At 41.6% G+C, this 15,161-nt stretch overlaps 1 protein-coding gene across 1 annotated transcript in view; it reads left to right on the top strand.

Moving 5' to 3' along the window:
- The first annotated feature begins 9,087 nt into the window (after positions 1-9,087).
- The window catches only part of sgf29 (SAGA complex associated factor 29), a 17,146-nt gene continuing 11,072 nt past the window's right edge, over positions 9,088-15,161 (top strand). The window contains exons 1-7 of the mRNA XM_041238679.1: positions 9,088-9,195; positions 9,529-9,615; positions 10,151-10,226; positions 10,439-10,511; positions 10,621-10,685; positions 10,816-10,945; positions 12,444-12,590. Of these exons, the coding sequence (XP_041094613.1) occupies positions 9,541-9,615; positions 10,151-10,226; positions 10,439-10,511; positions 10,621-10,685; positions 10,816-10,945; positions 12,444-12,590 (566 nt within the window). The 5' untranslated portion in view covers positions 9,088-9,195; positions 9,529-9,540. The remainder of the gene's footprint in view (positions 9,196-9,528; positions 9,616-10,150; positions 10,227-10,438; positions 10,512-10,620; positions 10,686-10,815; positions 10,946-12,443; positions 12,591-15,161) is intronic.

The raw sequence follows: 15,161 nt of genomic DNA, 5'->3' as shown, positions 1-15,161 counted from the left end.
TTATTTTTTGCAGACCCCAGGCACTTTTATTCATGTATATTACAGGACATCTGAGTTTAATGACAAATTAACTTTTTTTGTCAACATAGAAATATAATAGGAAACTGTGACAGGATGGGCGCAGTACGCAGGCGTGGTGACGTCAGACCAGAAGGAGGAACTGATACTGCAGGTAGGGTGCAATGGGGTTTGCGCCGTATTTATTTTCAAAATAACAATAAATAAAAGGTTTAAACAAAGCAAACACTTGCTCACCGAGCGAAACAAAAGATGTAAACCGGAAACAAATTTTTCCTTTTTTTAAGTTTAATTTGAATTCTCCTTTCCTCTCCTCTCTCGTTCCTCCGCTCGAACACTTCGCCTGTGTGCAGAGAGCAGCAAGCGTTTATATTAGTGACCAAGGGACTAACTAACCATCATTTATTCAATAATCCCTCATTCTGCACAAGTTTACAAAATTATACTGGCAGAGAGCAAGCTGCCAAACTCGCCTCTGCCAGAACACACACAGCTTTCACCGTCATAAATATAAATACACAATAATAACTGCAAAGGGGCAGAGGGGTACCCTTCATAAAATAAACAAACAATATTAAAACAGCAGGGCTTTTCCCTGCCCCCTTTCCATGTGCGGGACTCCTCGCCCCATCACAGGAATGCATTTATTTTGACGTACGTATCATTTATATTAAACGATTTATTGATATTTTAAAACGGACCAGTCGCACACATTGCAGGCAAAAAATAACAAAAAAAACCCATGCAAATATACTAGGGAACGCACTTATTGTGACGCCTAGAGCATTTATATGAAATTATTATTTATGTCTGTTTTAAAATGGACCATTTGCCTGCAAAAAAATATTTTATATAAATAAAAAATAAAAAAAACGGTCTGGTATATGTAGGATTTAAACCTATAACCTTCAGTTTGCAAGCGTGTTCTGTTATAAAAACGTTACTTACCGTAACCGTGGTTCCCTGAAAGAGAAGATGACCACCAATGACATTATGTATGGGATATGCCTGCCCATTGGGTAGGTATCGCTGAACTCTCTATACCAGAGCTGCCGATAGGCCCCTTCCTGGGAGGACGTACTCGGTCCCGCCCACCAAGAGATTGAAACAGTCATCCTGAGGAGGCCATTTCTCTTTTTCCATTGAACCTGTGATTGCGACCGGTGCGACCTCGTAGTTGGTGGTCGTCTTCTCTTTCAGGGAACCAGGGTTACGGTAAGTTCCCTTTCAACTCAAAGACGACCACCAATGACATTATGTATGGAATAATGTATACCAGAGCTGTTGCGAGGGAGAAGGAATGGCAGCATATGAGGGATGTATCAGAATCGCATAACCCAAGGTTTAGCGGTGAAAGCTTACACCCTCAAGAACCCTTGTGCCTAATGAAAGGCAGGGCAGGATCTACCACATTAAGACGGTAGAACCTGGAGAAAGTATACAGCATAGCGCAGCTAGCCGCAGTACAAATATTGGACAGTGAGGCCCCTCTGAAGGGGGCCCAAGATGTAGCCAACCCTCCGGAGAGGGGGCAAGCCAGCACCATCATTCGCAGTCGAGACTGTTTCCACAATCCAGTGTGACAGAGGCTGCTTTGAAAGAGGCTGTCCTAGGGTCCGTGTCCCATAACAGACAAAGAGCTGGTCAGACTGACACAGAGCTCTTGTTCTATCCACATATGCCCGCGCTGGGCAGAGGAAATTCAAAATCTCTCATGCTCGGTTGAAGTAAACGGGGGTGGTGGAAGGACTCCAGTTCCACAAACTGATTAATGTAAAGGCTGTGATCACCGTGGGGAGGAAAGCAAGGTTGGTGTGCGGAGACACCCTGCTGCCATCCTCCCAAATATGCATGCAGTCGCTGTGAATGGACAGCATCTGCAGTTCACTGACTCACTGTCTTCATAGACAGATACTTTAACTCTATGAGTGTATGGGCTCAAACAGGGCCTTCGTAAGAGTCTCCAAACAATATGAAGGCTTCATTCGGGGAGAACAGTCCTCCTGGGAGGGCGTAATCGGTGATCGCCTTTAAGAAATCGGGTAGCCAAGAAATGGACACCCGGAAACACCGAATCTACAGGGGGCAAGGCATGCAGAAATAACCGCTAAATACACCTTCCAAGTGGAAGGTGACCCTCCAGCATCAAGCAGTTCCTGCAGATACTGTAAGATAACTGGCATAGGGCAAGAGATTGGGTCATGGCTTCTAGCCAGACACCAAGCTTGAAAATACCTCTAATTGTAGGTGTACAAGGATCTAGTGGAGCCTGCCCTAGTGCTCTGCATCGTTCCCACAACCGCATCTGATAGCCCTAGGGCTAACCAGTATTCCCTTTCAGGGGCCAGACCCACAGCTGGAACCTACCCGGTTCCAGGTGCCAAAGAGTGGCTCTCGTCTGACTGTGGAGCCATGGGGACTGGAACTGTCCTGGTGACAGTCTGTGTTGGAGGAACTCGCCAGTGGTTCGACATACCATTGGGCCAGCCATGGAGGAGATCCTGCAGAGATCCCACTGGAAACGTGAGGTGTCCTAGCAGGTGGCCACGTTGCTCCCTCCCTGCGTTCCCGCGTGAGGCAGGTCGAACCGCTGGCGAGCTCCTCCGACACGAACTGTCACCAGAACAGTTTCAAAAGGGCCTTTTGAAAAGGGCCCAAGATGTAGCTAACCCTCTAGTGGAGTGTACGGCTAGCCTACCAAGAGGGGGCAAGGCAGCACCATTATACGCAGTCGAGACTGTGTCCACAATCCAGTGTGACAGACGCTGCTAGCCAGACACCAACCCGAAAAAATACTTCCACTTACAGGCAAAGACTTAGTGGAGTCTGCCCTAGTGCTCTGCATCATTCCCACAACTGCGTCTGATAGCCCTAGGGCTAGCCAGCGGTCCCTTTCAGGGGCCAGACCTATCGCCAGAACCTGCCTGGTTCCGGGTGCCAAAGAGAGCCTTTTGCCTGACTGAGGAGATCCATGTGTAATGGGATCTCCCAGGGCTGGCCGTGCAACAGCTGGCACAGGGCCAAAAACCATACTTTCCTGGGCCACTTGGGGGGCACTAGGAGAAATGACGCTTTCTCTAACCAGACTTTTTTGAGAAAATCCGGGAGCAGCGGTACAGGCGGGAAAGCGTACAAAAACGCTTTGGGCCATTCGTGCTCGACCTGCACCTTCCCAAACCATTCCCAAACGCGCTCAACTATCTGAGGGTGGAGTTGCCACTCTGACGGATGCGGGCCGCTCCTGGAGAGGAGGTCCACTGCCCAGTTCACTGCTCCGGGAATGTACGTCGCCTGTATGGACAGCAAGTTCCTCTGAGCCCATGTCAATAGCCTGAAGGCCATGTGATGCAACCCAGGGGACTGTAGGCAACCCTGGTGGTTGACATAAGACACCACGGTTGTGTTGTCCACCCAGATCGGCACATGTGTACCGCTCAACACTATGATGAAGTGGTGGAGAGCAAGGAATACCGCTTGCAACTCCAGCATGTTTATGTGCAGGGATGTCCAGCGATCCGGCCAGGATCCGGTGTACTCCTCTGCCTTCCCATGACTCACCGAGGTGGGCGGGCCTACGCAGCCGGCAGGGTCTTCTTGACAGCGGGGGTATGGCTAAGCCTAGCCCCGTGGAGGAACTGGGTAATCTCAGGAAGAATAGACAATCACCCGCAGATGATTGCACAGGCAGTCACTCACATACGACAGAAAGATATAAAGAGCGGCCTACCACGGGGAAATACAATTGACTTGATTCGATTCGACTCGAGAAGCTCTTTTCTATCAACACGCTCAGCTCAACACAGAGGTGTTACCGTACCGTCTTGAGAAAGAAAAAGATAAATAGCTTCCTTTGGATGGCAGTTTTATCCCCTCGGTGGGCGGGACCGAGTGCATCATCCCAGGAAGGAGCCTATCGACAGCTCTGGTATAGAGAGCACAGCAATACCTACCCAATGGGCAGGCATATCCCATACATAATATAGTGGTGGTCGTCTTCGAATTGAAAGGAAACTGAAGTAAAATGCAGCTACGTTTCAACATGAATGTGAGGTGTGTCTCGTTCACCAGAAGCAGTTTTATTGAACTTCAGAATTTTGATGAGCAGAACCAACAACAAGAGAATGAAAGGAACAACATCCAGGACCCTATTGACAGTGGTGACCAGACAGCAAAAAGAAGGGAGGTCATGATTGTTGGGGACTCCATATTGAGAAACACAGCAAGTTCAATTCGCAGTTTGGACCCCCTTACTACAACAGTGTGCTGCCTTCCGGGAGCCTCGGTCAAGCACATCACTGAGAACTTGGACAGGCTCCTAGAACGAACAGGAGACTACCCGGTAGTAGATCCACATGTTACAAACAACATTGGAAGAGACAGAGAAAAAATCCCTGCAAAACAAATGAGGACTGGTCAAACAAGCAACTTGCAAAGGACAGGTGGACAACTGGAAATAATTAATCTAAACGCAGAAGATGTGAAACACTGTATAGGAATCACAGGATGGCAGAACCAACAACAAGAGGCGGTAGTATCGAATAGACAGTCTATCAGGCAGGGATGGGTGCACTTAAATAAAAAGGGAACCAGTCTACTTGGAGAAAAGATCCTCGAGCAGGTTCAGAAGCATTTAAACTAGAAAGGAAGGGGGGAGATAATCAACAAAAAAAACAGAAGGGAGACCGCATCAAAACAAGGACAACAACTCAGGTAAGACAAAAAATTATTTAAAGCTAGAAGTATCAGAAACAAAATTCTAGAACTTGAAGCTACTACTAACAAGTAACTATGATGTGATTGTTACAGAAACGTGGTTGTCTGAGAGTGATGGGGACGAATATAATTTGTGGGTATACACTGTATAGGAAAGACAGGCAGGACAGAAGGAGGGGTGCGCTGTCTTGAAGCAGGTGTTAAACTTGGAGAAAACAAAGCCGAATCAATATGGGTCAGAATAACGGACAAAAATTCAAAGGGCATAATAATAGGAGCATGCAACCGCCAGATTCAGATGGTGAGCAAAATAATCATTATACAATGACATTAGAAATGGTGAGCAAAGGAGAAGCCATACTAATGGGGATTTCAACTTCCCCCATATAAAATGGGAAAACCCTGTGGGTAGCGATGAAATTGAAATGGTGGAAATGACAAATGACTGCTTCCTAACACAATTTGTCAAGGCACCGACTAGAGGGGAGGCATGCCTTGATTTAGTCTTTTCAAATAACGAAGACAGAATAACTAAAACAGAGGTCAGAGAACCACTGGCAAACTCAGACCACAACATGATCTCATTTGAAGTGTTTTTTAAAACCCCAAAAGTAAAGACTAAAGCTAAGGTTTACAATTTTAGAAAAGCAAACTATGAAGGTATGAAACAGAGACTAACAGAAGTAGATTGGAGTAAAATAGAGAAAACACCCACAGAAGAAGGATGGTTGTTCTTCAAAAATGTAGTACTAGAGGCGCAAAACAATTACATCCCTAAAGTAGACAAATCTAAATGTAAAACTAAATTGCCAAAATGGTTTAATAGATCAATTAAAAAAAATATTCAGCGAAAAAAGGCACTTTACAGAGCATTAAAAAAGGACCAAAAAGAAAGTACGCAGAAAGAGTACACAGAACTGCAAACGCAAGTCAAAAAGGAAGTTAGAAAGGCCAAGAGAGAAATAGAAATGAACATTGCTAAGGGAGCTAAAACCAATTCCAAAATGTTTTTCCAATATTACAACAGCAAGAGAACATTCAAAGAGGAGATTAAATGTTTAAGAGATACAAATGGCAAAATCGTAGCTGAAGAAAAAAAATAGCAAATATATTAAATGATTACTTTTCACAAGTTTTTACAAAGGAAGATACTGACAACATGCCCCACATTGTCAAGCTGACACCCTTCCTAAGAAGCCAGATTTTATCAATAAGCTTTAACATAACGAGCAAGATGGCAATGGCCTCCTCTCGTTTGTAAAGTGTTAAAGGCATACTAGGAAGCTCTTTAAAATAAACAAATCCCCTGGGCCGGATGAGATCCTCCCAGTAGTACTCAAAGAAATGAAAGAAGTAATTTACAAACCCGCTTACCAAGATCATGCAGCAGTCTCTTGACACAGGGGTGGTACCGACAGACTGAAAAATTGCAAACGTAATACCGATCCACAAAAAGGGAAACAAAACTGAACCACGTAACTATAGGCCAGTAAGCCTGACTTCTATTATATGCAAACTTATGAAAAGTATAATAAGATCCAAAATGGAAAATTACCTATATGGTAACAGGGTCCTGGGAGACAGTCAACATGGTTTTAGGAAAGGGAGATCGCATTACAATACATGTTTTTTTTAAATATAACGTCAGATATTCTATTTTTTCTACAATTGCACCAAGATGCCAAGATGCCAACTCAGTGAAAGCCTAGTTGCTTTATTTCTCAATATACCTGGGAAGATTTTGAGATCGTGTCTTAACTAACTTGCTTGATTTTTTTGAGGATGCAACATCGATAATGGATAATTGCAAAGCATATGACATGGTTTATTTAGATTTCCAGAAAGCTTTTGACAAAGTCCCGCACAAAAGATTAATTCTCAAACTGAACGCAGTTGGGATTCAAGGAAACACATGTACATGGATTAGGGAGTGGTTAACATGTAGAAAACAGAAAGTACTGATTAGAGGAAAAACCTCAGAATGGAGTGTGGTAACCAGCGGTGTACCACAGGGATCAGTATTAGGTCCTCTGCTATTCCTAATCTACATTAATGATTTAGATTCTGGTATAGTAAGCAAACTTGTTAAATTTGCAGACGACACAAAAGTAGGAGGAGTGGCAAACACTGTTGCAGCAGCAAAGGTCATTCAAAATGATCTAGACAAGATTCAGAACTGGGCAGACACATGGCAAATGACATTTAATAGAGAAAAGTGTAAGGTACTGCACGCAGGAAATAAAAATGTACATTATAAATATCATATGGGAGATACTGAAATTGGAGAAGGAATCTATGAAAAAGACCTAGGAGTTTTTGTTGACTCAGAAATGTCTTCATCTAGACAATGTGGGGAAGCTATAAAAAAGGCTAACAAGATGCTTGGATACATTGTGAAAAGTGTAGAATTTAAATCAAGGGAAGTAATTTTAAAACTGTACAATGCACTAGTAAGACCTCATCTTGAATATTGTGTGCAGTTCTGGTCACCTCGCTATAAAAAAGATATTGCTGCTCTAGAAAGAGTGCAAAGAAGAGCATCCAGAATTATTCCGGGCTAAAAGGCATGTCATATGCAGACAGGCTAAAAGAATTGAATCTGTTCAGTCTTGAACAAAGAAGACTACGTGGCGACCTAATTCAAGCATTCAAAATTCTAAAAGGTATTGACAGTGTCGACCCAAGGGACTTTTTCAGCCTGAAAAAAGAAACAAGGACCAGGGGTCACAAATGGAGATTAGACAAAGGGGCATTCAGAACAGAAAATAGGATGCACTTTTTTACACAGAGAATCGTGAGGGTCTGGAATCATCTCCCCAGTAATGTTGTTGAAGCTGACACCCTGGGATCCTTCAAGAAGCTGCTTGATGAGATTCTGGGATCAATAAGCTATTAACAACCAAACAAGCAAGATGGGCCGAATGGCCTCCTCTCGTTTGTAAACTTTCTTATGTTCTTATGAACAAGTGAAGCAAATTTGCCTGTGTTAATGATTATATATGATAAGAGTATTAGGGTTCCACCTCTGATTTACAAAAAAACGGGACACCAGAGTCATTTCATACAAAAAATAATAAATAAATACATTTTAAAAATCATATACTTTGATGACATAATGTTCCGGTAAGTCTTTGAAATTTCCCAGGACAGCTGCCTCAAAAAGAGAACAATCCAGTCAAAACCAGAACGGGAGGCAACCCTAAAGTGTATCGATTTGGTTATAAACAACAGCAAAAAAAAAATGGAAAAATCTGTGTTTTTCCACGTTTTTCTGCAGTGAACTGATTCCTAGGATCCCTGCTAATAAGGTACATTACTGGGAGGATTTCGTCGCGTTCCTGGTTAGCTGAATGTGTAAGTTCTTAACATCGCACTGACTTTCTGTCCCAGTAGTCTGCACTACTGAACACACGTTATTGTCCACCAACAACAACAAAAATAATAATAATAATAAAGGTCCTGCAAAAGAATCCAGCCTTTGAGCATGGCAGCCAGCTTGTTATCCTTTTGATCAGCTTGGTGGGCTTTCCAATACTTTTAAAAAACATTTTATCATCACCCGAATAGATGACTCCTCTGTACTACTGCATATCACTAACTGAGAGAGTAAATTAATATTAATATTCTTAAGAGTCATTTACTTATCTGGTGCTGGAAGGGTACCACATCTTTATTTATTTATTTATTTATTTTTACTAAATTTTGATTACGGGGAGGCCAGCTGCAATTTTACATTAGCAATATTAGCACACCCTTTTAGAAAGTGCTTCATTTAGCGTTCCTATGTCCAGTATGTACAGTAATTTTATTTCATAACGTAAATTGTGTGTGTGTGGGCAATATAAGGACAGCTGGAACCTTGCTCGGCCAATCACACTGCCAGCCCTGGATTATAAAACATAATATACTGTGTTTATATTACTATTGTATAAACTGTACTCCTGTATGTTGCACTAGATTAAGACATCAGGCAAACACAATAACAATGATAATAAAACATAACGTGCACTAATGTTGGTGTTGATAAATCAATATATTAATGTTGTAGGAAAAGTATTTCCAAAGCATTTGGAATACTTATTCAAGTATGTTTTATTATACAATGATAATAAAACAAAAAAAAAAACAGTGCACTAATAAACAGTTATTAAACAGTTTGATAATTACTTTCAGCAGAAATAGATTAATTAAAACTGATTTTCCAGTCATTTTGCTTTTTCTTAAGGGTTTAGAATGAATCTTATGGGTTTGCACAGTAAAACACACAGGTGACCATTAAAATGACTTGACAGGTACGACGAACTTGTAGCTCTGTTTTGTGTGAATGGCCCTGAAACCGAACCGCTGTTTGTAATGCTGTCGCTGCGCCGTCTCCTGGCAACCTGATAGCAGGAGCGAGACTCTTTTTATTCCTCTGCGCGCTCCGTAGCCCGGGCAGCCCCGCAACACAATAATAAAAGAAAGGTAAGGCCCGGATTGAAATATAACAACAAACTAATCAAATAAATAAAAATAAAACAAGAACTCATGAATAAATTAAAGGTTTAGCGAGTCCGGGATATTTGTGAGCGATTTCACAAATTGCATTTCAGAATTGCATTCTGTTAAAACGAGCGTCTCACAAATTACTGTTCGTCACTTAAATTGGCTTCGTATCAAACAGTTGACAGTCGCAACAATGATTATTATGTCACTAAAATATAAATTCCACCACATTCTCAGAAGGAATAGGAATTAAGAAACGGGAATTGACCCGGACCCGATGTTATCAGCTCCTTGTCCGCGCTTTCTTTGCAGATATTCCCCGCCATGGCGCTCGTCTCCGCCGACACACAGATCTCAGAGCTCTTAGGTGAACTTCATCAACTCATCAAGCAGACTCAGGTATCCCTGCGTGTGTTTACAAGAATGGCAAACATACTTCTATTGCATAGGAGTTGCATCCATTCCAGGTTTTACTACAAGCTTGGTTAGACACAGTGTAAAAAGGTAACAAGCGCAGGTGTGTCTTGAACAGGGTATAAATGCAATGCAACAGAAGTCTTATTTCCATCCCTGCACTGTAATTCCAGTACAGTCTAATATAATATTAAATTGCAGTTACAACGCAGGGATGGAAATAAGACTCCCATTGCACAGCAATTTGATCCATTCCTGGTTTCACTAATAGCACACCTGAGCTTCTTACCTATACACAGTGTAGCTAATCAAGCTTGTAGTAAAACCTGGAATGGGTTAAACTGCTGTGCAGTAGGAGTGTGATTTCCATCCCTCTGTCTGTGTGTCACTCTACATTTGTGCATATATCTGGAGAACCTCTTATCCGATTGTCTTGAAACTTGTATAAACATTATTCAGCAGAAGCTATTGAATGTCAGATTAGTGGATGTCTGTCGTTGATGTGTTGCTATCTCTGCAGGAGGAGAGATCTCGCAGTGAACACAATCTGCTCAACATTCAGAAAACTCACGAGAGAATGCAGACCGAGAACAAGAGTGAGTACACACCTCCTCCTCCATCCCTCCATCCTTCAACAAGAGTGAGCACACATCTCCCTCTCCTCCATCCTTTAAAAAGAGTGAGCACACACCTCCATCCCTCTCTCTCCTCCACCTCTCCTTCCCTCTCTACCTTCCAAGTCTGTTTCTCTTTGTGTGTCTGTGTCTCTCTTTCTCTTGCTCACTCCTCCTCTCACTCCCTCTTGCAGTCTCTCCATACTACCGGACGAAGCTGAGAGGTCTGTACACCACTGCCAAGGCTGACGCAGAGGCAGAGTGCGGGTCAGTTGGTCTGTCTGTGTGTCTGCCTGTCTCTCTGTTTGGATTAGGGTATAAACAAACCAGTGTGTCAGCGAATCTCGGTCTCTCTCTCTCTCTCTCTATGTTGCAGAATCCTGCGCAGAGCCCTGGACAAGATCGCAGAGATCAAATCATTGCTGGAGGAGCGCAGGATAGGTTTGTGTGTGTGTGTGTGTGTGTGTGTGTGTGTGTGTGTGTGTGCTCCCTCCACCACACCCCCCAGCTGTGCTAGATGTCTGGCTTGTATAACGATGCTGAGCCCTCTCTTATTTTGCTCTCCCCCTAGCTGTGAAAATGTCTGGCTTGTATAGCGATGCTGACCCCCCCCGGAAGACGATGAGACGGGGGGTGCTGATGACCCTATTGCAGCAATCAGCCATGACCCTGCCGCTGTGGATCGGGAAGCCAGGAGACACGTGAGAGAATAATAACTTAATATACATACTCTTACTGTTGTTGTTATTATTATTATTATTAATATTATTATTAAGCCAGGGAACGTGAGAATAATAACATTATTACTAATATATATAGTTGTTATTGCTATTATTAGTAATGATAGTCAAGTCAGGAGACACATGAGAGAACAGGATACTATTACTTTATTACTGATATTATTAACAAATACTGTTATTTATTTATTGCATTTATATAGCGCTTTTTATACAAAAGTATCGCAAAGCACAGTACAGTACATAGCAGAAAAAAAGAACAAACAACAGTACATTTGTATAGTATGTCACAGATACAACTGCCACAGTCAGACTATTTAAATAATATTTAAATAGCAGTATACACATAATACAAAAGCAGCAATTTTGAAGTTATATTAAAAGCCACTGAGATAAGAAAGCCATTTTATAAAAGTGTGTTTTTAGTCTTGGTTTGAAAACTCTAACGGTCCCAGCTTAGCTGACCTGATAAACGAGAGCATTCCATAATTTAGGAGTTCTACAAGAAAATTTAGGAGTTCTACAAGAAACTCCTGGCTTAAGGGACGAATATTGCTGGGTGTCATCAGCATAGCAATGGAAGTTCACTCTGTGTCTGTGGATAATGTTATGTAATGGTAGCATATATAATAAAAACAAAAAGGCATCTGGAACGGAGCCCTTTGGAACACCACAGACAACTTCTGATAATGCCCATTTTAACTTCCCAATAGAGGCAATGAAACCTATCAGAAAGATAAGATTTGAACCAGGATAGGACAAGAATTAAAATGGATGGAAAGCCAGAGTCAGAGCTTATCAGCAGATCATTCACAACTCTGACAAGGGCCGTCTCGGTGCTGTGTGCAGCACCAAAACCAGACTGAAACTTCTCGAATATACCATTAAAAGTTAGACATTTTTGTAATTGTTGCAACAACTCTCTCTAGAACTTTATCTAAGAATGGTAAGTTGGAGATTGGAATTAGAATAATATGATAATCTGTCCAATGCCAGAGCCTTCCTGTATTTAGCCAGATGGCCCGTCCATGCGATGTAATGAACATGCAAATTAGATTCCCACTAATTCATTGTATGAGTTGTATCATTGAACCACGGTGAGCTTTTTTAAAAGACACTCTCTGAGTTTTGATTGGCGCTACAGTATCTAAGATACAAAGATGGTGTTGTAGGTATTAACCAGCTCATCTACTGATGAGAGAGTGGTAATGAGATCAAGACATCAGAAAGCTTAGCAGCAGTTGAAGAATTAATTACCTGGGATTTAAATATATGGTCCACAGTCTTTGTAGATACTGGCAGATTCTCCTCAACTATTGTTGTTGTTGTTTTGTTTTAGCAACATACAAATTAATTGAAAATAAAATATATTCATCGCCTTACTTATAAATATAAACAAACTAAACCCTTGATCTCCTTGATTCCCTGGTTTGGTAGTCTTTGACTCTGCTTGCTGTTGCAGTCCTCCGCCCCTGTGTGGCGCTATCCCGGCCTCCAGCGACTACGTGGCGAAGCCTGGGGATAAAGTGGCGGCACGGGTGAAGGCTGTGGATGGAGACGAGCAGTGGATCCTGGCTGAGGTGGTCAGCTACAGCCATGCAGCCAACAAGTGAGGGTGAACTACCAGGATCTACAGCCCCCTTAATGTACAGCATCAGGGGGTTCTGGGACTTGTAGTTATTTTTTTATAAATACTTTTATTATAATTGAAAACCTTTAATGCTACAGCCCCCATGGTGCACATGTCATAGAGAGACACAGCAGCGGGTTCTAGGAGCTGTGTTTTTTTTTTTTTGTTTTTTTTTTTTTTGTTTTATATATTTATATATATATATATATATATATATTATATATATATATATATATATATTATATATATATATATATATATACAGTGCCTTGCAAAAGTATTCAGACCCCTGACCAATTCTCTTATATTACAAATGGTACATTGAAATTTCGTTCTGTTCGATATTTTAAAACACTTAAACTCAGAATCAATTATTGTAAGGTGACATTGGTTTTATGTTGGGAAATATTTTTAAGAAAAATAAAAAACTGAAATATCTTGCTTGCATAAGTATTCAACCCCCACACATTAATATTTGGTAGAGCCACCTTTTGCTGCAATAATAGCTTTAAGTCTTTTGGGGTAAGTATGTACCAGCTTTGCACACAGTGTCGGAGTGATTTTGGCCCATTCTTCTTGGCAGATTTTCTCCAGGTTGTTCAGGTTGGTTGGACGACACTTGTGGACCGCAATTTTCAAACAGTGCCACAGATTCTCAATGGGATTGAGATCAGAGATCGGAAAAAAAAAAAAAAAAAAAAAAAAAAAAAAAAAACCTTTGACTGGGCCACTGTAGGACATTCACCTTTTTGTTCTTGAGCCACTCCAGTGTTGCTTTGGCCTTGTGCTTTGGATCATTGTCATGCTGAAAGGTGAATTACCTCCCAAGCTTCAGTTTTTTAGCAGACTGAAGCAGATTCTCTTGCAGTATTTTCCTGTATTTTGCTCCATCCATTCTTCCTTCAATTGTAACAAGATGCTCAGTCCCTGCTGATGAGAAGCATCCCCACAGCATGATGCTGCCACCACCATACTTCACTGTAGGGATGGTTTGTCTTGAGGCATGGGCAGTGTTAGGTTTGCGCCACACATAGCGCTTTGAGTTTTGGCCAAAAAGCTCTATCTTGGTCTCATCTGACCACAAAACCTTTTCCCACATTGCAGCTGGATCACTCTCATGCTTTCTGGAAAACTCCAGACGTGCTTTCAGATGGTAATTTTTTAGTAACGGCTTCTTTCTTGAGACCCTCCCATACAGGCCAGTGTTATGCAGAGCTTTTGATATGGTTGACTGGTGCACCATTACTCCACTCCCAGCCACTGAACTCTGTAGCTCCTTCAAAGTGATTGTTGGCCTCTCTGTGGCTTCTCTCACAAGTCTCCTTCTTGTTTGAGTGCTGAGTTTTGAGGGACAGCCTTTTCTGGGCAGTGCCTGAGTGGTGTGATGCAGCTTCCACTTCCTGATTATTGATCCAACTGTGCTCACTGGGATATCTAAACACTTGGATATTATTTTGTACCCTTTCCATAATCTATGCATTTGTATTACGTTATCTCTAACTTCTGTAGAATGCTCTTTGGTCTTCATTTTCCTTCACATTCACAGTCTTACCAGTGATCCTTCAACAGTGGGGTTTTTATCCAGAAAATGTGACAGCAACTTTAATGGTTCATAGGTGGAGGCCAATGGTAAGGTAATTGTTTCCTCGTTAGGGCAATTTCTTTCATTGGTGCAAACTGGGAGCTTCCACAGCACAGGGGTTGAATACTTATGCAAGCCAGATATTTCAGTTTTTTATTTTTCTTAAAAATATTTCCCAACATAAAACCAATGTCATCTTACAATAATTGATTCTGAGTTTCAGTGTTTTAAAATACAATATCGAACAGAACGAAATTTCAATGGACCATTTGTAATTCACTAATATGAGAGAATTGGTCAGGGGTCTGAATACTTTTGCAAGGCACTGTATATATATATATATATATATATATATATATATATATATATATATATATATAGTACTGTGCAAAAGTTTTAGGCAGGTATAAAAAAATGCTTTAAAGTAAGAACGCTTTCAAAAATAGACATGTTAATAGATTATATTTATCAATTAACAAAATGCAAAGTGAGTGAACAGAAGAAAAATCTAAATCAAATCAATATTTGGTGTGACCACCCTTTGCCTTCAAAACAGCATCAATTCTTCTAGGTACACTTGCACACAGTTTTTGAAGGAACTCGGCAGGTAGGTTGGCCCAAACATCTTGGAGAACTAACCACAGTTCTTCTGTGGATTTAGGCAGCCTCAGTTGCTTCTCTCTCTTCATGTAATCCCAGACAGACCTTGATGATGTTGAGATCAGGGCTCTGTGGGGGCCATACCATCACATCCAGGACTCCTTGTTCTTCTTTACACTGAAGATAGTTCTTAATGACTTTCGCTGTATGTTTGGGGTCGTTGTCATGCTGCAGAATAAATTTGGGGCCAATCAGATGCCTCCCTGATGGTATTGCATGATGGATAAGTATCTGCCTGTACTTCTCAGCATTGAGGAGACCATTAATTCTGACCAAATCCCCAACTCCATTTGCAGAAATGCAGCCCC

Source organism: Polyodon spathula, chromosome 50 (assembly GCF_017654505.1).
Source record: "Polyodon spathula isolate WHYD16114869_AA chromosome 50, ASM1765450v1, whole genome shotgun sequence".
NCBI classification, from domain to species: domain Eukaryota; kingdom Metazoa; phylum Chordata; class Actinopteri; order Acipenseriformes; family Polyodontidae; genus Polyodon; species Polyodon spathula.
This window is presented reverse-complemented; position numbering and strand designations above follow the sequence as displayed.